Source organism: Myotis nattereri (assembly GCF_964212035.1).
Source record: "Myotis nattereri genome assembly, chromosome: 8".
In the NCBI taxonomy this organism is placed as follows: Eukaryota; Metazoa; Chordata; class Mammalia; order Chiroptera; family Vespertilionidae; genus Myotis; species Myotis nattereri.
In genome coordinates this window covers 87,464,588-87,488,233 of record NC_138083.1, presented here as the reverse complement: position 1 = coordinate 87,488,233, position 23,646 = coordinate 87,464,588, and the positions used below count along the sequence as shown (strand labels likewise).

The 23,646-nt window shown below is 39.2% G+C and overlaps 1 protein-coding gene across 1 annotated transcript; it reads left to right on the top strand.

The window, feature by feature from the left end:
* Positions 1-634: 634 nt before the first annotated feature.
* STARD6 (StAR related lipid transfer domain containing 6) lies at positions 635-13,402 on the top strand (the record flags this gene model as incomplete). Its single annotated transcript, XM_081097317.1, has 6 exons — positions 635-774; positions 957-1,006; positions 1,996-2,122; positions 6,574-6,691; positions 9,465-9,558; positions 13,204-13,402. Exons 1-6 carry the CDS (start codon positions 685-687, stop codon positions 13,400-13,402), a joined length of 678 nt encoding a protein of 225 aa, XP_080953443.1. The 5' UTR covers positions 635-684.
* Between the last annotated feature and the right edge of the window lie 10,244 nt (positions 13,403-23,646).

Genomic DNA, 23,646 nt, shown 5'->3' with positions numbered 1-23,646 from the left:
TCCATCCATATTGGGGAAGAGTGTTACAAGCAGAGGGGACAGCAAGTACAACGGCCCTGAGGTAGGAAGATGCTTAGTTGCTTTTGAGGAACAACAGCTAAGTGGGAGAGTCGAAGACAGGAGGTGCCGTTGGAGAGGAAGCCAGGGGTCACATCATTTAGAGCCACTGCCACTCACTTTTAAAAGGTTAATTTCCAAGAACACCTGGTCAACAGATTGTGGTGCTTTACAAAAGCAAAAAAGCATGATTAAGCTGATAGAAATAATAATGATTTTTTGGTTGTTATATGCCTAGCAATGGGGTAGGACATTTAAGTGCATTATCTCACTTAATCCTCACATCACTTCTACAGGGTTAGGTACTATCCCAGTTTTAAAGCTTGAGAAAACGGGGAAACAGAAATATCAAATAACGTGGTTCACAATTAGCCCATGGCAGAGACAGGAGGTGAGCCAGGTCTCTCTTGAATCCAGAGCCTAGCCTTTGGACGATGCCACATCCACATTTTCTCACTGCGAACAGGGAGGAAGGGACTCTTGCCTGTGGGCATTCAACAAGTAATTATTGTTCACTGCCCTGTGAGCAGCACTGTAGAAACAGTAATCAAATGTAACACAGCATTTTAAAACGCTTTGCATGATCACATTCTTACCAATCATTTCTTTTTAAAACTTTGCAGGTAGATGGACTATAAGGTACTTGCCCAACAAACCGCTCAAGATATTTTAGGTTACAGTCAAGATACATCAGGCTGGAAAGTGGCTAAATCTTCAGTAAGAAAACAAATATGTTTCAAGTTTTTGTTTTTAAATGAGAAACAATTGATTTAAAAAAAAAATTTTTTTTTTTTTTACAAACCATTTACTTTTGCTTTGTTTTATTTTGTTGTTGGTTTTTCCTTTTTTTTTTTTCTGTACTTGACAGCTAACTTGTTAATTTTTTTTTTCCCTTTGAGAAAAAAATAACGGTTTCTAGCAAGCCTTCTAAAACATTCCATGGAAATATGTAAGTACAATTTCCTATTTGCAATTATTGTTTTGAATTCAGTGGCATTTATGTATCTAGAATTTAAAGTTTGCTGACCTCTCATTTATACCTCATTACATACTTAAATTAAGAATTGGGGCTGAAAGGGGCTGCATAGCCACACAAACTTCTATATCAATTACTGTTGACTTATTATAAACACAGCAGATAAATGTTTATAAGAAAGATTTTAGAAAAATCCTAAATGAAATTTGCCCCTCTAGAAAAATAACTACAGCGCAGCTGGCATGGCGCAGTGATTGAGCATAAACCTATGAACCAGGAGGTTGAGGTTCGATTCCTGGTCAGGACACATGCCCGGGTTGTGGGCTCGATCCCCATGGGGAGATGCAGGAGGCAGCAGATTGATGATTCTCTCTCATCGTTGATCTTTCTCTCTCTCCCTCTCCCTTCCTCTCTGAAATAAAAATATTTTTTAATATTCCACTCATTTGTGGAATATAATGAACAATATAAACTAATGAACAAAAACAGATCCAGAGACAGAGAAGCAACGATCAGACGGTCAAACCTCAGATGGGAGGTAGGGGAGGGTGGGGGGAAGGGGGAGAGACCAACCAAAGGACTTATATGCAAGCATATAGGCCTAACCAATGGACACAGACACCAGGGGGGTGAGGACATGAGTGTGGGGGCGGGGGGTAGGGGGCAACGTGGGGATAAGGACACATATGTAATAACAATAAAAAAATTAAAAAAATCTTCAGGAACATTATAAACAAAGTTTTTAGAAAAATGAACTTTGAAGTAATTTATATTAATTATTATAATATATATTTAAATAAACCTTGCTACTTCTAATTGAATATTAGTGTTTTGAATTGCTGATATGACCCTCAAATTTTCTTTACTGTTGATTGCTAAATTAGTCTGTGTTATACTATGACATTATATTTTCAACTTAGACTGAATTAAATTTTGAATTTTCTTTATTTTGCTAACTATAGATATCGTGTTGAAGGAATAATTTCAGAATCAACATCTAAACTAGCTGATTTCCTCTACAAGCCTGAAATTAGAATTAAATGGGACAAATCATTGAAAGTGTACAGTATGATACACAAGATTGATTCGGTAATTTGTTGTTTAATATTAAACTTTTCCTGTATTAATATATTTTTAGTTTTATATCTTAGTGATTTAAGTTTATTAAACCTATGTTAGGTAGACACTTCATATTTTATAGATTCACATTGAGTTGAAATCTTTATAAAAGCCTTAAAACTTCCTTCTTTATCACTCAAGAGTTTAATTACAGTTAGCTTCTTTCTGTTTTAAATGCACACCACATTCTGAATCTGGTTAGCTCTCTTGAAGGTCTGTGCCTTTGGTTATGAGGGGACGAACTCCTGGATTCTCCAACATTAGGTGGAGAAAAGACTAAACATGCCTTGTTAAAGGGAAGTCAGTATATTTACATTAGTCACTAGAGGCCTGGTGCACAAATTCGTGGGGATAAGGACAAATTCATGCACCAGTGGGAGGTCCCTCAGCCTGGCCTGTGGGATCAGGTTGAAACTGGCTGTCTGACATCCCTCGAGGGGTCCCGGATTGCGAGAGGGCGCAGGCCAGGCCAAGGGACCCCACCGGTGCACAATCGGGGCTGGGGAGGGATGCGGGAGGGCCCCAGGGCATGTCTGGCCCATCTTGCTCAGTCCTGATGGGCCGGATCCCAGCAGCAAGCTAACCTACTGGTTGGATCGTCTGCCAACTGGTGGTCAGTGCACGTCATAGCAACTGGTTGACTGGTCAGCTGTCTTCCCCCTGGTGGTCAGTGCATGTCATAGCGAGCGGTTGAGCAGCCTTAGCATATTATGCTTTGATTGGTTGAATGGATGACTGGACACTTGGCATATTAGGCTTTTATTATATAGGACTAGAGGCCCAGTGCACAAAAATCTGTGTACTTGGTGGGTCGGGGGCTGCACCCTCTCACAGTCTGGGACCCCTCGGGGGATGTCCACCTGCTGGCTTAGGCCTGCTCCCCGGGCCTAAGCTGGCAGTCAGACATCCCCCTGGCAGCCCAGGAGCCATCTATCGGACATCCTTAGCGTTGCCAAGGAGGTAGGAGAGGCTCCCGCCACCCCGCTGTGTTTGCAGTCATCAGCCTGGCTTGTAGCTGAGCGGAGCTCCCCCTGTGAGAGTGCACTGACCACCAGGGGGCAGCTCCTGTGTTGAGCATCTGCTCCCTGGTGGTCAATGCGCACCATTGCAACTAGTCAATTTGCATATTACCCTTTTATTATATAGGATAATAGCTTAGATAACAGGAACAATGCAGACACATATCATAGGGACTTAAGAAGGAACAGCATGTAATGTAATTAAAGAGAAGGATAAAGTGTGAAATAACATATACATGGTTGTGGTTTTAGAAACAGTTTAAATACATTATCTCAGTTAAATGAAGATGAAGAGAGAGGGAAAACAATGAGGAAAGAAAATATAAATAATTGGTGTAGAAAGTGATCATAGAAGCAAGTAGGGCTTAGAAGAGGGGAGGAGAAAAGATCAGTATGAGCTGAGGGTAGATATATGCATATATGCCTAGTCTATGGACACAGACAATAGTGTGGTGAAGGCTTGGGGTGGAGTGGGAGCTGAGTAGAGGAGATCAAAGGTGGGGGGAGCAGAAATGGGGGACATCTGTAATATTCTCAATAATAAAAATAAAAAAGAAAATTCAGGAGAAGAAAAATATGATATAAATGAAAGTAATAATGAGATGTACAAAGAGGTAGAAACAAGAAGACAGAAGTGGGGTAAGGGATTCTGAACTTGGGAGCAGTTCACTAGATCTCTTATTAAGACTGCTATACTTTATGGTATGTAAATTACAGCTCAGTAAGATGTTTTTAAAAATTGAGTTGCGCAATTTTGGCTAACAAAAACTTTATTAGAAAGAGGTGGCAAATGTGAATGTTAGCAAACTTTTATGATTTTCACAAACATTTGCATTTATAAAACTCCACATCACTGGGTCTTTGGCTCTTTGAGTCTCCAAACTACATTCCACTTATCAAAAGAAACAAATGTCCCACAAATAAATCTGTCACCATTTTATCATTTATTTACAACTCTGTAGGTTAACTTTGCCTGCTTTCATTAAGCTGATTTTAAAGTCTGGGAGTTGCGGGGAGAAGCCCAGAAAGGTAAGTCAGGTAACAAACAACACACGTCCATGACCCTCTTGGGATCTGTACCTTTAGTTTGAGAAATATGGTCCAGCCCTGGTTTGGCTCAGTGGATAGAGTGTTGGCCTGCAGACTGAAGGATCCCAGGTTCGGTTCTGGTCAAGGGATTGTGCCCGGGTTGCAGGCTTGATCCCAGTAAGGGGTGTGCAGGAGGCAACCAATCAATGATTCTCTCTCATCATTGATGTTTCTATCTCTCCCTCTCCCTTCCTCTCTGAAATCAATAAAAATATATTTAAAAAAAGAAAAAGTAAATAATAAAAAAAAGAAAAATGTGGTCCATCGCAAATGAAATCCAAACATTGGATTGTCTCATTCATGATTGTATTAGACTAATTATATAGTTCCATTAGCACTTCAGGTCTTTCTGCTGTTGCTGCAACTCAGCTGTAATAATGGAAAGAATACAAGACTTAGCACCAAAAAACTTGAAAATAGAGTCAGAGAAATTATGTGACATGCTCAAGGTCAGCACAGCCAGTACATGATAGAACCAGGGTTTATACCTGATCTGATCCCAAATTCTAGGCCCTTTACAGTATACCACACTATCTCTGAATAGCTTTACCCTATAAAAGAATTATTTTACCTTCTTATGAATATTTATAGTGTTCCTCTTTAGGAGTGTGTTTTAGTTGACTCATTCATCCCATTGGTGAGCTCAGGATTCCTGCCCAAAGGTTACAGGGGTGGTAAAACATGATACCTGCCACTAGGCAAATGAGATCAACAGTAGTTTTTTAATAATTAATCTCAGCCCAGAGGAGGACTGTTATTTTGTAAACATTTGTGAAGTGGAGCCTAGGGTGCCGGATGGTGAGCCGTGTTTCAACAACAGCTCATAAGAGAAATTGAAATTAGTCACAGGTCCTGGAGGAAGCACACTGAAGCCTCAAAAGGCCACGCAGGGAGAGCAAGGCAGGTACAGGCAGGGCCAGGCAGGGCCTGAGGCATATGTCTTCGTTAGGGTCTGTGGGTAGAGTATGCAAGGGAATTCCCAGGCTAAGGCCTGATCGGTCAACTCAAACCAAAAAGAGCAGCGTTTCGGTAAGCTCCCTGGGGTGTTTTATCTAAGGGGTCACCAGAGGAAGGAGGCCCTGTGAGGCTGGGGAGACTGTTGAACCCAGGACTATTGGGACATTCGTATCAGAACTTGCATTTGCTTGTGAGTGTGGGCTGGTATCCTTGGCATGCACTTGTATGAGGGGGCTAGTGTCAGTTTAAGGCCCCTGCAGGTTGCTTGGCCAAACAAAATGGATGCTGAGGCAATACCATGCAATGGCCTGGCTAACCTCTCAAGGATACATCATGCCAGGCTGTACGTCATGGGAGCTGTACTGGGGGACAGAGAATAACCAGGGAGGCAGGCGCTTTATAGTACCAAAAGGTTGAGATGACTCTGAATCCTGCAGGAGGATGCACTTGGCTGTTGGAATAATTCTCGAGGCTAGCAGACACTGTGCCTGATCCAGTCGATAAAGAGGGTTGTTTGGCTAAAGTCCGTATCCATGGGAACAGTCAGGAGAGAAACTTGCAGTTAGGCCATTTAAGACCCTATTTTCACCAGATGTCAACTCATAATATTGGTCACTTAATTTTAGGCCTTACACCATAGGTGCTAAATCAATATACTTTTCATAATACATTAGCTAGCCAATGTGGAATAGTTGTACTGGGAATCAGGGAATCTGGGTTCTAGTTCTGTACTTATCTCTAGTTATCTGTTAGGCTTTAATTTCTTCATTTAAAATGTCAAAGTGTAGATGATATAAAGATTACTTTTGAATTTTATGCATTAATAATTATATAAATAGATACATGATTTAAAAATATTTTCTCTAATTCTGTAGGTTCCCTTTTCATTTTTTAAAATAGGTTTTTATTGATTTCAGAGAGGCAGGGAGAGGGCGAGAGAGAATCATTGGTCAGCTGCCTCCTGCATGCTCCTTACTAGGGATTGAGCCTGCAACCTGGGTCCTGAACAGGAATCGAACTGTGATCTCCTGGTTCATTGGTTGACACTCAACCACTGAGCCACACTGACAGGGCCCCTTTTCATTTTGTTGATGGTTTCCTTTGCTGTGCAGAAGCTTTTTAGTTTGATGTAGTCCCGCTTGTTTGTTTTTGCTTTCGTTGTCTTGTACTTATAATAATACCTAATGTTCCTTTAACACAGAAAATGCAGGCTGATAGGGTGATAAGTTCTTAAAATTGCAAAGTCCTGCTTTTTCCAAGTAGAGGCCAATCTTCTACAGTGAAATTCTTTGGGGAGCAGTACAAGGAATAGATATTAACTAATTGTTGCAATCTTTATGGTTTGATTTGTTTCAGGACACATTCATATGTCATGCCATTACACAAAGTTTTGCCATGGGCTCAATTTCCCCCCGAGACTTTGTCGACATAGTGCACAGCAAGTGCTATGAAGGGAATGTGTATGTGATCAGTTGTAAGTTGAAACATTTTGCCCACATTTTAGAATTACTATGAGTTATTAATAATTTTTCCCTTTAACTCACATTTTGGAAGAAATATATTTTCAATTATTTATTTTTTATTTATGTGGTGAGACTAATATATACATGTATAATGTAGACCAGCCTGCTGTTTTTACCCTACTCTGGAGGTGCCTTTTACATCATAGTCAATGGTGTGGCATCTCCTGGCCTCTTTGCAGCATATAACCACACCACTGAGTACAGGTAAATAACTGTAGGCTGAAACTACACAGGAAACATTTCGAAACTACTGAGAAACAAAAGTAATCTTTAGATATATCATTTTATATTTGAACTAGAGGCCCGATGCACGAAGATTTGTGCAAGAATGGGCCTTCCTTCCCCTGGCTGCTGTCACCGCCTTTGCTCTGGCAGGGGCCACCTTTCTGCTTTCCATCTGGCCCGGAGCTGCCTTTCCGCCTTCCCAGGCTGCCCAGAGACCCGGAGCGGCTGGGGTAGTGTAGAATGCCTGCATCCCGCCCCGCCCCTGGCCGCTCGGGACCCATGTATGCTAATTAACCCGCCATCTTTGTTGGGATAATTTGCATACTCCTGGTTGGCTGGTGGGCATCACGAAGATATGGTCAATTAGCATCTTTGTCTTTTATTAGTGTAGATTGCATAGAATGAGCTTATCCAATAACTGACAAAACTCCTATTTTTACTGGGTGGGTCTTTACACAATGTGCTTATATTTCTTTTAGAAGGTTGGGGTTTTGATGTATCCTTAGCCTCCCAAAATATGTCAGCCAGTAAAACCCCAGTGTGTGACCGTTTCTTAATGTGTATATTCACTTGAAACATTACCAGTTCATACCATGAAGATCTTTGGAGCCAGACAACTCCAGATAAGTCATGATGAAGGATCTTTGGCAGGACAGCGGTCTAGAGCCCTGTTTCTCTCCACAGCTCAATTTAATCTGACCACTACTATCTGAATAGCTTTCCGTACTGTAAGCTACCTGGAGATAGGGACAGTTAAGTGTTGTCAATTACTATTTCCCAACAAGGTTTCTGATATGTCCGTGGTACTAAGTTCCAGAGTCCAGAGCTGTGCTAATAGCACTCACACACACTTAGCTCAGGTGCAACATGCCACTAAGGACTGATGTTCACCCTTTCAGATAGCTGTCATTTCGTTACCTCGTTGTTAAAATGGGCAGATGAAAATCGATTCACTGTCTACAACGCAAAATGGTGTCTGAGTCATAGATCTGCGATTTCTGTGTTTTGAAAGCAGACCATTTCTGTGTCATTTTTAGGGGTAAAAAAGAAGTCTGAAATCAAAATCAACAAATGGTTGTAACGAGTCATTCAGTGATCAGTACTGAATTTGCTTTAAGCACTTTCTTTGAATTAATTATCAATGAATACACACAGTTTTCTTCTTCACCTTTCTTTTGCTGTTGTTCACTTTACTATGCTTTGAGTTAAATATTTTGCATGCTTTATCGCACCAGTACGGAAACTGAAGTCCAGAGGAAACAAGTTAGATAGCAATAAGCTGCTGAACCAGAATTAAAACACAAGTCTTTCTAATTTTCCAAAATCAGTACTAACTACCAACCCAATATCACTCACAAAAGACCCATATCTGTTCGTGGAATAAAACAAATTTTCTTTTATGAACAAGCATAATCTCCATATTTTAAACAGGGAAAATATGTTAATATCACTTCTGGAAGTATCATTATGCCAACAGAATAGACTCTGTTAAGGTGATGAAACAAGTAATAAAAATGGAAAATTCATTCAACCACACTTGTTTCCTAAGCTAGACCAAAGCTAATGTTTAACATTGTACTTCCCACAGAATTGATAGCTTATGTTAAAATCACATGGGAAAATCCATCTTCTCTGACAAGATCAGGATTCAGTTGCACAGATTGCATATATTTAAAAATATTTTTTGAAAGAGTACATATAATTATCATAAACAATCATTATCAAATCACCTCCCTTCTGTATTCAGATCCAATACAATTATACTGCATAATTCCTAAAACAACTCTACTGATTTTTTAAAACATATATTTTTATTGATTTCAGACAGGAAGGGAGAGAAAGAGAATCATTTATGAGAGAGAATCATTGATTGGCTGCCTCCCGCACGCTCCCTTAATGGGGAATCAAGCCTGCCACCTGGGCATGTGCCCTGATTGGGAATCGAACTGTGACCTTCTGGTTCATAGGTCGATGCTCAACCACTGAGCCACACCAGTCAGGCAAACTTCTGATTTTTAATTATAATTTGAATTTAGAGAATTTGCAGAAAGGGACATTTAAACTATCTTCTTTGACATGCCAAATAAATACATCCAATATTTTATTTAAAAATGATTTAACAAAAAATCTATAAACCCATTCTCCTAATAGCCTTTTTCTTTGTGACTTCCTTTGCTTCAAATCTCAGAAAGTAATAAAATGATACTTTGAACAGTTCTTCTTGTATGTAAAAGGTAACAATAGCATCTTTAGAAATACTAGCATGAAAACGTTTGAGAGGACAATCATGCTCAAACTGGTATTTTCTCAGTTTTGGCCTATGCACACATTCATACGTACAAACATACAGCCCATGTATAAAATCAATGTCAGTGCTGATAATACCTAAGTTAAATTAAAAGCTGTGTTATATATATACATTTTAAAACACGCTACTTGAAATAGGATTTTTTACCTTTGTGGAAGAGGTTTCATTTTATTTCTTTTTAAATCACTTAGCTAAAAGTGTGGATTTTCCAGGATATCCTCCATCTTCACATTACATCCGTGGTTATAACCATGCTTGTGGCTTTGTCTGTTCACCTCTGAAAGAGTAAGTATCATTTGCATTTATTTATTGTAACAGTTTTTAAGTTCAATTTGTGATTTAATTAAAGGATCCCTAACTCATTAGTAGAATATGTACCAGCACATTCTATTGGGGAAAAATGGCCCCTAATAGAATGTGATCTTTAAAATAATTGTTATAAGTATTTTCATATGAAGTATAACCAGAAAAGATAATTCACTATAAAGTATGATTTGAGGTTTCTGGGACAAGTCACACATACACAAAGTTTTTCCCCTCCGGGGTTAATATTAACCTGAAGTTTTATATTTCTTCATAGAGTCAGTTCTGTGAATTACTAAGGAATATTCGTGAATTGAAAATAAATTCCCTAGAATTATAATACAGTTACATTTATCAGCAATGAATGCTTTACCTTGAACACATTCTTTCTAATAGACTGCCTACTAAGAACAGATGCCTTCAAAATGAGACTTCTGGTCGGTAAATTCAGATAAGAGTTGGAAATCAGAAATGAGTCATTGCCTACAGATGGCCAGCCTAGCGATAATAAAAATGGTAACATAAAATACCATTCTGTAAGTTCATGTACATTAACTTAGTGTATATCATTTCACAAAATCCTTAAGTTTTAATTTTTGCTAAATGATTTTATATTAAGTAAAAAATATTGGTACATAAAGATAAACGTAAAAACTTTATATTGGTCCAATATAAACTTCAATATGAGAAAAATATTTATGCGAATGAAGTAAAAATAAAATTACATTTTAGACCTATATTCCTTATGAATATCATGCTAGTAAATACTGACTACTTAAAAATTTGTTATAATGCCCTTATAAATGTATTTTATAGAATACAAATTCCATAACATATTACATTATCAATTTAAAAACATACAACCTTTAAATAAAATTTTTACATCATTCCTTTTCTCCTTGAATCCGTATTTTTACTCTTTTTCTCTCACATAACTTTATCCTAGTAAAATATGCTTTGTGTTTTGAATTCTTTTATTAATCATTCTATCATAGTTCTCTGCAAAAATGAGTATTTAATTTTCAAAATTAATTTTATTTTCTGTGACTATAAGTATCTAAATATTAAAAATATAAGTGTGGGGGAATAAGGACACATATGTAATACCTTAATAAAGAAATTTAAAAATTGAAAAAATAAAAATATAAGTGTGTGTGGGATTAAATTATTATTACATATTTATCAAAGCAGATAATATATTACCAAATATGTTACCTGGTGTATAATTATTAAAACTATTATTGGAAACACATTTTTTTATTACTAGCCAAACTTAGATAGCACTTACTATGTGCTGGGAACTATTATAAACAATTTACATATATTGATTGATTTGGCCCTCACATTAACTCCACGAAGTAGGTAGTGTTACTGTCTCCATTTTACAGAAGATAAAATGGAAGCTCAGAGAGATTAGGTAACTTTTCAAGGTTCCACATGGGTAATAACAAAGCTCAGCTTTAACCAACGCAGACTGTTCCAGAGTCTGTGCTTCTACCAACCACACTCGTTTACCTGTGGATCAGTATTACTGGCACTAATAAAATGAGGCAACGCTTATTATCAAGTCCACTTCTACTTTGCATTTTATAAATATAAGCACTGAGAAATTTTGTTCACATAAATACGTGGGTTAAAATGGAAGGAGTATAAGTCTAGCACTGCCCTTCAATCCCTTGAACTTCATCTGAGCTATGTACCATAAATTATAGTAACCTATAATCAAAAACTTCTTCATGACCTATCAACAGACAACTAAATTAGATCCTTAAGTTTTATTTAAGCAAAGAATTGACATCATGACTGGGTAAGGATTTTCACCCAGTCATTAGCCATTCCCTTTTATTTATTTATTTATTTATTTATTTATTTATTTATTTATTTAATTATTAGTTAAGGTATTACAAATGTGTCCTCATCCACCCCCATTAACCCCCAACCTCCCCCCCCACCCCCCGCCCCGCACACTCATGCTCCCATCCCCCTGTTGTCCATGTCCATTGGTTTGGCTTATATACATGTATACAAGTCCTTCGGTTGATCTCTTCCCCTTACCCCCGCCCTCCCCTACTTTCCTTCTGGGGATTGATAGCCTGATCGCTGTTAGCCATTCCCTTTCTTAACTCACTTCCAATAGACGAAAGTTTCCCTTTGTCATCTCAAAGGTGTTTGCATGCCAGGGTGAAGCATCACTGTACCTTCTTTTCTGATTTCTTTCCTTCCTTCCATAGCTATGTATCCTATCCTAATCACTATGGAGAGACTTCACTGTGAATAAAACAAGCCTATAAATTCAATAGATAAGTCATTTCTATTAGGGGTTGGGGGTGACAGGTATACCTTCATTTTGAAAAGCAAGAGAAGTGTGACATGAAGAGGCTGGTGGGAAAGGAAAAGCCCACATGTCCATCAGAGACATATTCTCAGATCAGTTTAAGGAAAAGATACATGAGGTAGTTAGAGTTTTGAAAAGGTATTCCCTTAGCCCTAGCTAGTTTGGCTCAGTGGATAGAGCGTCAGCCTGCAGACCAAAGGGTCCCAGGTTCGATTCTGATCAACGGCACTTACCTTGGTTGCAGGCTCCTTCCCTGGCCCGGGCCCTGGCTCATGCAGGAGGCAACCAATCAATGTGCTTCTCTCACATTGATGTCTCTCTCTGTCTTTCCCTCTCTCTTCCACGCTATCTAAAAGTCAATGGAAAAATATCCTCGGGTAAGGATTTAAAAATATAATAAAATTTTTTTAAAAAATGTATTCCCTTAAAAATTATTCATCTTCTTGTACTCCTTGGAAAGGCTTCACATAGCCCAGTTTAAAGATCACTGGGTCAGAATATAAAAAAAACTATTCTCTTGGAGGGCAATTTGGAAATAACACTAAAATGTTAAATGTACAAAACCCTTGACTTAGAAATTCAGTGTAAGTATTTATAGAAGTGCAAACAGATATATTACAAAGATGTTTATTGCAGCTTTATCGCCACAAAAAGTGAGAAATAACCCAAATGGTAGTCAATAAAGAACTGGTTAAGTGGAGTATGAAACACTGTATGCAGTCATGAAAAACAATCAAGCTGATCTACATGTATTGATACAGAAAAATGTGCATGATGTCCTGCTATGAGGAAAATAAAATCAGTTGCAGAAAAATAAACACATCTCATTTTTATATAAACAAAAATGTATGTGTGTGTATATGTGGAGTACATCTGTGTACATATGTGTGCTGTCTTTGTATACATTTAGACAACCATCCGAAAAGATACAGTCAAAACTATAAGTAGTGATTTTCTCTGAGGAACAGGATGAAGGGGACAATTATGACAATTCTGTATTTAAATTTTCAAAAGCACACATTACTTTTGTAATTTAAAAGTAATGTGACAAAAAGGAAACGCTGACTAAAACTGAAGACTGAAAGACTATAAGTCGGACTAGTTACTGTTTTCATGCAAAATGTGTATGAGTGTGAAAATCACTGTGCCTTTCCTTTTTTCTCTTCTTCCTTCCATAGCTGTGTGTCCTATCATAATCACTATGGAGGACTCCACTGTGAATAGACAAGCCTGTAAATTCCATAGATAAATCTAAAGATTATTTATGTTTTTAATTCTTCCTTTGTTTACAGTAATCCAGCGCATTCCAAAGTAGTGATGTTTGTCCAGACAGAAATGAGGGGGAAATTGTCCCCATCAATAATTGAAGCAACTATGCCTTCCAACTTAGTGAACCTCATCCTCAACGTAAAAGATGGAATAAAGACACACAAAGCTCCCCCAGAACGTGGACGTCATCATAGTGGCCACTCGCTCCGTAAGAAGAAATGAGGCTGTTGATAATGAGGCCATATAAAATCATGTGTAGCAGTTACTGCAGTTTACTTCTAAGTCAATATGCATAATGATTGTTAAACTATTCTGGACAGTATTCTTGTACACATTACTGAAGGTACATTGTGGAAATGAGAACTCATACAAGAGAACAGCCTTAAATATAGTTTTGAATCGCATATAAGACTGATGTTCAATAACAAGTGTTTTTTGTTTTTGTTTTTTTTTAATTATATTTTTATTGATTTTAGAGAGGAAGGGAGAGGGAGAGAGAGAAACATCAATGATGAGAGAAACATGGATTGGCTGCCTCCTGCACGCCCCCTACTGGGGACTGAGGCCACAACTCGGGCATGTGTCTTGACAGGGAATCAAACCATGGCCTCCTGTTTCATAGGTTGATGCTCAACCACTGAGCAACACCGGCTTGGCCAATAACAAGTGTTCTTTTTCTTTTTAAATATATTTGTATTGATTTTAGAGAGGAAGGGAGAGGGAGAGATAGAAGCATCAATGATGAGAATCATCGATCAGCTGCCTCCTGCATACCCCCTACTGGGGATCGAGCCTGCAACCCAGGCATGCACCCCTGACCTGAATCAAACCCGGGACCCTTCAGTCCCCAGGCCAACGCTCTGTCTACTGAGCCAAACTGACCAGAGCAACAATTTTTCTTAATGCCCTTTTATCTTTTGCTTTTTCCCCCTGGAAAATGTTCTGCAAAAAAGTCAATAAGAAAGCATAAATAGTAAGAGATCATCACTAATTAAAGATTAAAATATATTTTAAATTGGTTTTCCTTCACTTACTGCTTAAAATTGATAATTGTAAGAAACATGAACATAAAACTGAAAAGAATTACACTGGAATTATGACCAATGATATCTAGCATTTAAAACTGAATGCGTCATGAATCAAGTTCTGGTTCCAGCCAAGATGTAGTAGCCCATCCTCCCAAGTCCTTTTCTCTTACCAGTAAGAGACTCTGCACATAACAACAAACAGGCATAGGAAGATGCGTAGAGGTGGAAAGGGGACAAACTTCCTAGGGACTTTGGGACTTGAGAAATGACATAGCAGTGAGTTCTCGGTTTCCTTGTTGCCTCCCATATATTCAGGACACGGCACCAGCTACAGAAAGCTCCAACCTGGAACCACCCATAGGCAGGAACAACAAAAGTTTCTAGAAAAAGCCTATTCCTCCTAGTCATAGGACTGGCTATAAATGAGAGGGTGGCCCACCAGAACAAAATCTCTTTGACAATACCTACCCATCACCAAACAGAAATCTAAGAATTGCACCCGCCTCACCCTACAGTTTGAGCGGGTCCAAGCAGAGCGATCTTCCACCCCACCTTGCACATGTCCCACAGAAGCAGGTGGCGTTGGCAAGGCTGAGCAAGGAGCCAGTCTTCCCTGTGCCCTGCCAGAAGCAGGCAGCACTCTGAGCCCCTTCCAGGTGGTGCAGGCTGGCCCAGCAGGGAGCTGATTTCCCACCTCCCACCGCAGAAGCAGGTAGCAGGGCTTTGTATCCCTGCTGGGTAGTGTCAGTGGAGTCACGTGGCAAAGCGAGCCTCCACCTCACCTCGCAGCAGCAGCCAGCCAGCTAGTGCAAAGAAGGGCTCGTCACATCCGGCTTCACTGCCCTCCCTTGATCCCGTGTCACCCAGGCCCACCGAGATGCTGAGCCACCATCCCCACCAGCACGTTTTCTCCTCTGCAGTATGTTGAATGGTGGCCCCCCAAAAGCCATGTCTTTGTCAAATCCCTGGAACCCTGATTCTGACCTTATTGGAAAAAGGGTCTTTGCAGATGTAAGTTAAGGATCTCAGTAAAATAATTCTTGGTTACTTGGGTGGGCCTTAAATCTAATCACACGTGTCCTTACAAGAGATGCACAGTGGAGAGACGGGCGAAAAAGGGAAGGCCATGTGAAGACAAGCCACAAACCAAGGAACACCTAGTTACCTAGTGTGGTAGTTATAGTAGTTATAGAAACGAAGACACCCCCTCTGGTGTCTGAGCAGGGCTCAGTGGGCATCTGGGCCTCCACCCGCACCTGGCATCAACAAGGTAAAACAAGGTAGTGGGAGATGGGATAGTCAGCACACCTCCCTCCTACCTCTGCCACCCAGGTGTCACTTCAATCTAGGATTCTCTGATATATGTGCCTGGTGCAAATGCAGCTCCTCTTGATCCAGAGACCTATGAAATAAAAAGACAAGTTACCTGCCCTTCTGCCTACACACACACACACACACACACACACACACACACACACTATACAATCATAAAAAAGGAACAGGAAACCCCAGTAAACATACCCACTGGAAAGGGGGAAGAATATAGTCACTGGTTCATAACAATTCTGATATCCCACTGGGCCTCATTCTGGCCATGGGGAAATGTTCCCAGACTAGACCTGATCCTGCTCGCTGGGACTTGCTCCCTGACTCACTGTTCTCCACTGAGAACAATGGTTTTCGTGACACTGCCTGAGGTGTCGCTGTCTGAGATGTCCTCCTTTTCCATCCTCTTCCTCTATTCTTTCTGAAGAAATAATCCTTGTTTGTAGCTGATTAACTTTCTTAGGCTGCTTCCTATACAAAAACAGTAAAGGGCCAAGAGGCATTTTTATAGCTTCATCCATCTTTTAGGCAAGTTGGTGTTTTTGCCAGTACCCCGCTCTTTCAAACTTTGAGTTTTCTATATCTGGTTATGGTCTATTATATACCCTAAAGCCACACCTAGAAGTGGTATCAACATATGCTTTTCTAGATGTTCTTACTGCCACTTTTGGATCAGGCTTCTGTGGGACCAAACCCTTGGGCTTTTGTCCACTTGAAAAATCTACTCAACAGAAAAATCTACTTAACTCTCAGTAGTCTTATCAAAATGTCTGATGGTCACAATCTTGATTTGAAGTTGGACTTGTGCTCACGTCTTACTTTGAGACTTTGCTACCTGTGTGGTTAGAGATAAGACAACAGTTTTGTTTTCCAATTTAGTAGTTCTGGCTCTCTATATTACCTTTAACTTCTGCTTGCAACCTAAGTACGAATTTCCACCCCCTAAAGCTCAACTTTTTCTTTGGTACTTCAGCCTATACAGCTAAATCCCACCAGGTGGCGCTTTCTACATTCTACCTGGAGATATTCTTGCCCAAAGTCAAAGTTCATAGGTTTATTTTGTTTTCCAAGGTACATAGGCAGCTGTTTTAGCAAATGTTTCACAAAACAGCTTCTTAATAATGCCACAAAATAACCACACATTTTTTTCTCGACTCAAAAAGAATACATTATCATTATAAAGTTATCAAGCATTTATCCTTTATATATATATTCATATATGTATATTTAATCCTCACCCAAGGATATTTTCTCATTAATTTTTAGAGAGTGGAAGAGCGAAAGACAGAAATATTAATGTGAAACACACTGACTGATTGCCTTCTGCATGCGCCCCGACCAGGGCCTGGGCTGGGGAGGAGCCTGTAACCAAAGTGCATGCCCTTGACCAGAATTGAACCTGGGAGCCTTTGGTCCACAGGCTGATGCTCTATCCACTGAGCAAAACTGGCTAGGGCTATTCTTTCAATATTGATATCAACTGTCAACCTCTTTCCCTATTCAGTAGTTACTACTGCTAATAATTGTTTTCTACATAAAATAGCTTTCATAATCATTGGTTAACGAACATTTTACTTTGAAATATAACTAAAATTTATACTTTGAAGGAATTATTAGAGAAAGCTTATGGGTTTTTTTTTTTTTATGTTGAGCCTCTATTTGAGAGTGAATACCCAGATGCTAATAATAAATTTGAATTAATGCCTTATTTTAATGACTGGAATCAATACTGACTATACGTATATAATGGTAACCTACATATTCACATAATTCCATACAAAATTTCAGTGATGTCACAAATGATCCTGAACTAGTTGATTATTCAGCTACCCAAAGGCAAATAACTGAATTTGGCTGAATACCAAGACTAAAGCTAAACCTTAGTGTACCCCTAAATATTCAGATATTGGGAGTGTGCACTTCCCAATTCTTTTCACTGTTAGGGTGTTACATCAAAGAAGTTGTCCATAATGAACTAGAATACGATAGTCTAGCTACATCTAAAGATGGAATATTCTACTATTAATATCTCAAAATTTCCTATCACTATAATTAGTTTACATAAATCAACTGCAGGCTGAATTTTATTACAGTACAATTTTGTAATATGGGACAAAAAGAAATTGCTACTATGACACAAGTAACCACTTTATAAAAATTCCGTAGTAACTTACGTTTTTTAAAAAAATGTTTTTTTTTTATTATTGATTTCAGAGAGGAAGGAAAAGGGAGAGAAACATCAATGATGAGAATCATCTATCGGCTGCCTCCTGCATGCCCCACACTGGGGTTCAAACCTGCAACCTGGGCATGTGCCCTGACCGGGAATTGAACTGTAACTTCCTGGTTCATTGGTTGATGCTCAACCACTAAGCCATGCCGGCCAGGCTATATGTATTTTATATTTATGCATATGCAAACAGACATACATACACATATAGCTGAAAGATACTGTGTATCCAGAATCCTGCCTTGCTTCTAATTAGAGACGACGGAAAACATAAAAACATGCAGCCTCGGGCTGACTGCACCTAGTCTTCTGGTTGCAAATTAGGTTACACCCATTGGCTGAAGTCTGGTGGGAGTTGTGGGGCAAAGCCACTTTTCTCATTTGTTGTTGTTGTTGCTTCTGCTGGCTATCGAGGACAAGGAAAAGTGAGGCTTTTCCCCACCATGTTCCAGTGTCCACCTGCCAGAGTCTTGTGTGCAAAAGGTGACTCATCAATGACAGAGGGGGCAGCAGCTTCCTGATCACGGGGTCACAGCAGTGGGCGACTGCTCTCCAGCTCCTAGATGTTGAGAAGCAGTGGCAGTGGTGACAGTGTATGGACTCCAGCTGCTGGCATTCATAGTTCCACTGTTTCTAGAGACAGCTCACCCAGTGGACTGGTTCTGTCTAGTCCTGATTTGTGTCTGGAGTCCCAGCCTAGAACGCACACCTTCAGCTCCCCCATGATTTTGTAGTAAGCATTTAATTCACTACATTAAATTTCCCCTTGCTTAACATATCTATAGAAGTTCCAAAACAACATTTGAAAGTTTATAGTTTTTTAAAGGATCTTAACATATTTGAAAAAATACTTATTAATATCTTAAACTTCGGTGTATCTTTTATGTAATAAATACAACTTAGGAAAGCAAGGAAAAATATCCCAAGTATCACCAAATTATGAGAGCCTCACCTGTATATATCAAAAGCAGGACTTTCTTTGTGAACTAAAAGTGAGACATCATTGTTTACATGAATCAATTTTATAGAACAAGGTTATATAGAGATTACAGAAAAAAAATAGTGCAGATAATACTGTGAGGCAACAGGATGAAAGTGCATTCCACACAACTCAATAATTTATTTACAAGTGGTAGCAGTATGCAAAAGAGAGAAATGCAATAAATAAGAAAACAAAATAAATCTAAGTACGCAGATAGCAGACACAACCTCGGAATCCCATAAGGTAACGGATAACACTGACCAGGAACCTTGCAGGATTACCTCTCAGTAAAAGGGTGAACTAGAAAAAATAATCCTACAAAATAAAAGACAGAATTAATGGGGGAGGGAAAGGGATAGTATCCCTGATGTATTTTGTGTCCATTGTCTGCCCCAGATCTAGGGTTTAATTTTCAAGATGAGAAATTAAAATGGTCCAAGCTAGTGTTTCCCCAAAGTGCTAGCAGAAGCAAGTGCAAATATTTTCTGGAGGGACACCTGGCATGCAGACCTTATAGGAGTCCCACAAATAAAGCCCAGCAAAGGTGAGCCCACACTCCAACATCACAGGACACGTGAAGGAAAAGGCAAGCACGAATAAGTTGCCAACATAAATAAGACAAAGACCCAGTCTTCCACCAAAAAATTCAAACATGTATATTACCTAACAAAGAATAAAAATGTTTAAACTAATGAGTAAAATAAAAACAGGACTAATAAACTGGGCTTAATACAAATAGTATAAGAAAAAATCCAAGTAGATTTTTAGGAAAATAAAATAGAACTTTGTATCATTCTAGGGACAGTGCAGAACAGAAACTGTTTTGAGCAAAAAGGGACAGATTTAACACAGCCGATTAGACACGTAGAACATTGTTGAAAGAGCAGGAAGGGCAGAATCTAGGCCCTCAGGGATGTCTACCAGAATACTACAGAGCTAGGAGAGATACTACCTCTAACTGTACAATGGAACTGTTACATGCAACAGCATATACCAGTATTACAGCTGTAATGTAAATATCAGGAAATCATTACGTCACTTTCACAAATACTTCTTGACATCCATAAGCTGGTGACCAGACAATGGAACAAGGAGTCCAGTTACCATCTCCCTAACAATTCTCTCTCTCCCAGAAAACTGTAGAATAGACTAAGGAATAGTATTACAAAAATAACTCATGTTTGGGGGGAAAAACAGAAAGGGGAAAAAATGACTCCTGTTTGCACAACCTTACTTGCCATCCCCCAAATTCCTAGATGCTCTATCCAACTCCAATAGAAGACTAGAGATTTATTCTCTAGAAAAGAAAACAAGATGATCTTTGAACTGGACAATGCCAAATACAGTTGAGAAACTAGGAAGTGTACTAAAAAGGAGAGAATTAAATGACTATATGCATATTAAATGGTGAAACTTTCAGTCCCCTACCCCCCACTTTGTTCCCACAAGACAGGAACATCCATAATCCAAATAGGTTATCTCAAACATCATCTTTGAGAAACATAACCCATCCAAAAGGAAAGACCTACTGTTACTGACATCAGAAGTTCCCCCCAAAATGGCCCAGCCAGATCATCCTGCATGAAATTTACAGTTGACAACTCCTGTCCAAACTACCAGAGTTTCCAAATTTTTGTCCCATACTCTTACTCAAACAAATAAAAGCAAACTCAAGTTCGAGAAAATATTTGGAAACCCTATCACTAACATCTTTAAAGAGATAAGAAAATGTTATATTCAAGAAGTACGAACAGGATGTCATAGAAAGAAACATTTAGAGAATAATAATTTACTCTTTAAAGGTCGGTGCATATGGCCCTATAATTGCCCTAGCTCACTCATCTGAAGTGAGTTTCTAGGGAACAGTTTGGGCGGGGAAAGCCAGAGAGCCTACCATTCTGTGAATTGAGCAGAGTACTAGAGACAAGAGAGGCTGCCCAGAGAGCTGCAAGGACTAACTTTCAAGTCTCCAGCTGAGTACTGATTAATACAAGGAATTACCCAAGTGTGGGAAGGAACCAGCTGAAAGGTGCAAAGGGAAAAATCTCCTGAGCCCACCTAGAACCAGACATATTTCATGCTATGACCAGCCAGAGTAAAAAAAAACCTCACAAATCACAGGTGACATAATATGTCTTCAGAGGATTTTACCCTGTAGTAAGGTAATATTTTTCCTAGATTAAATGCTGCTTTGGTTGCACGTAATAAAGTAACTTTATAAAGCTATAAAGCACAACTTGTAAATATTTATGATAAAACAGAAACAATCATTATCCAACAAAGTAAAAAAATGAACAATGCCTTTCATACAATTTAAAAAATTACCAAGCATGCATAGAGCAGAAAAATATGACCCATTATAAAGAGAAAAGCAAACCAATAGAAATACAATCACAAATGAGCTATAGAAAAAGACTTTAAAAAGATTAACATTCCAAACATTCAAGGATAGAGAAAAACTGAGCATATTAAGTAGAAACATAGAAGATACAAAAATTAACCCAATTAGGTATCCAGAGAAAAAAAATGTCTGACATGAAAATTACACTGAATAGAAATAACAGATGAGATACTATGAAGAAAAATTAGTGAACCTGAAGACAGAGCAATAAAATCTATCCAAAGGGAAATAAAGACTGAAAACAAAATGAACAGAGCATTAGTGAGCTATATGCTAAAAACTTGATAAAAAGAAATCGCCCTAACCGGTTTGGCTCAATGGATAGAGCGTCGGCCTGCAGACTCAAGGGTCCCAGGTTCAATTCTGGTCAAGGGCGTGTACGTTGGCTGCGGGTACATCCCCAGTAGGGGGCGTGCAGGAGGCAGCTGATCGATGTTTCTCGCTCATCGATGTTTCTAACTCTCTATCCCTCTCCCTTCCTCTCTGTAAAAAATCAATAAAATATATATATATATATATAAAAGAAATCAGTAGGTAGACACACAATAAAAACTGCAAAGATAAAAGTGAATATTTTAAAACAGCCCAAGAAAAATGAATTCTAAATCCACAGTTCTAAAGACATAATTTCAGGAAGTAAAAACAATTCTACTTTGAAGGAATGTCTGAGATGCAAGAAAAAAGGTGAGCCGGAAAAATTAAATAACATGTGGGCAAACCTAAACACTGACTATATAAAATACTAATAATATCAAATTTGTAGGTTAAATAAAGAACTGGAGGAATTTGATTAGAATTAATATATTTTAACATCCTCATGTTTGCCAAGAGGGTACAGATAGATATTTACCATTTTTAGATGTTAAATTTATAAAGGTAATACAAAGTACTTAGAATGATTAAATTTCAAATCAGTAGAGGGAAAACATAATAAGTAGAAAACACAGCCAATCCAAAGACAGAAAAGGAATAAGGATAGGAAAGCAGCATAGCACAGAACAAGGGAAACATGGGCAGTAAAAAATAAGGTGGAAAAATAAATCCAAATATACTTGTACTTCTGCACTATGGTGGGGCAGATATACTTCATAAAAAACAGACTTTGTAATCATTGCTTGGTTTTACTATATAAGAGAAAAGTCCTATCTCTCTACCCTTACAACACGGGGGGGGGGGGGGGGGCGCAGGGGGAGAAGAGCTGAAACAAAAGCAGGAAAGGAACAGGAAGCATCAGGCAAGAAGCTTGGAAGGTAGATTTTACCCTAAAAGCAAATGGCCTGCAAATGACCTCTGGAGAGAAAAACCTTAAGACAGTAGCAAGGTCAGGCGGCTCAAGTAAAGACAACTATATTCAGTCAGAACCTAGAAGGGATTAAAGTGGTGCCAGTGGATTGGCACTGCCTTGCCGGAAGCAAATGCAAATCATCTCTGAAGGGAAGCACCCACAATTTAGGTCCTTTGTCTTCCCACAGTTTAGGTTGACTCACACCCTTAAGGAAATAAGCCAAAATGGTACACATCAATATCAGAAAGTTTGAACTTATAAAAATTTAATAGTATTGAAATAATCAGAAATAGAATCCTACATAATAAAAGGGTAATATGCAAATAGACCAAATGGCAGAACAATCGAACGAATCAAAGCGTAATATGCTAATGATATGCTAAGGCTGCTCTACTACTTCCTATGATGTGCACTGACCATCAGGGGGCAGACAGTCAATTGGTCTACCAGTTGCTATGACGTGCACTGACCACCAGGGGGCAGATGCTCTGACTGGCAGGTTAGCTTGCTGTTGGGGTCTGGCTGATCAGGACTGAGCAAGATCGGCGGGACATACCCTGGAGCCCTCCTGCAGTCCCTCCCTGGCCTGATCCCTGGCCCAGCTGATTGTGCACCGGTGGGGTCCGTCAGCCTGGCCTGTGCCCTCTCGCAATCTGGGACCCCTTAAGGGATGTCGGAGAGCCAGTTTCAGCCCGATCCTGCAGGCCACTCCCCTTGGGAGGACGCCAGATGCAGGGCTCATGGCTGGTGAGTGCTGCTACAGCAGCGCGAGCCTCTTCTGATCGATCGCGGCAGGCACAGTGGGGCTGGGATGAGAAGGAGTGACAGACAGGAGCTGCAGGCAGCGTTGGACTGCGGGTTTCGGCTGGATCCCTGCAGGCCACCCAGAGGGACCCACCCATGCACGCATTTGTGCATCGGGCCTCTAGTATAAAATACTTAAGGTTTTGTGTGTTTTTTTAACGAGACTATAATGAATAAACAGGTAGAAAAAGAATCAAATGAAAAATATACTAAAATTAAAACCATTCTTAGTGTTTTAAACAGATCAGACACCACTGAAAAACAAATCAGTGAACATAAGAACTGATGAAATTAGCCAAATTGTAGCAGATAAACAAGATAATGAAAAGAAGTAGAGATTAAGGGACACGAAAGGTAGAGTAAGAATGTCCAACACTGAACTGGAGAGCATTATGCTAAGTGAAATAAGC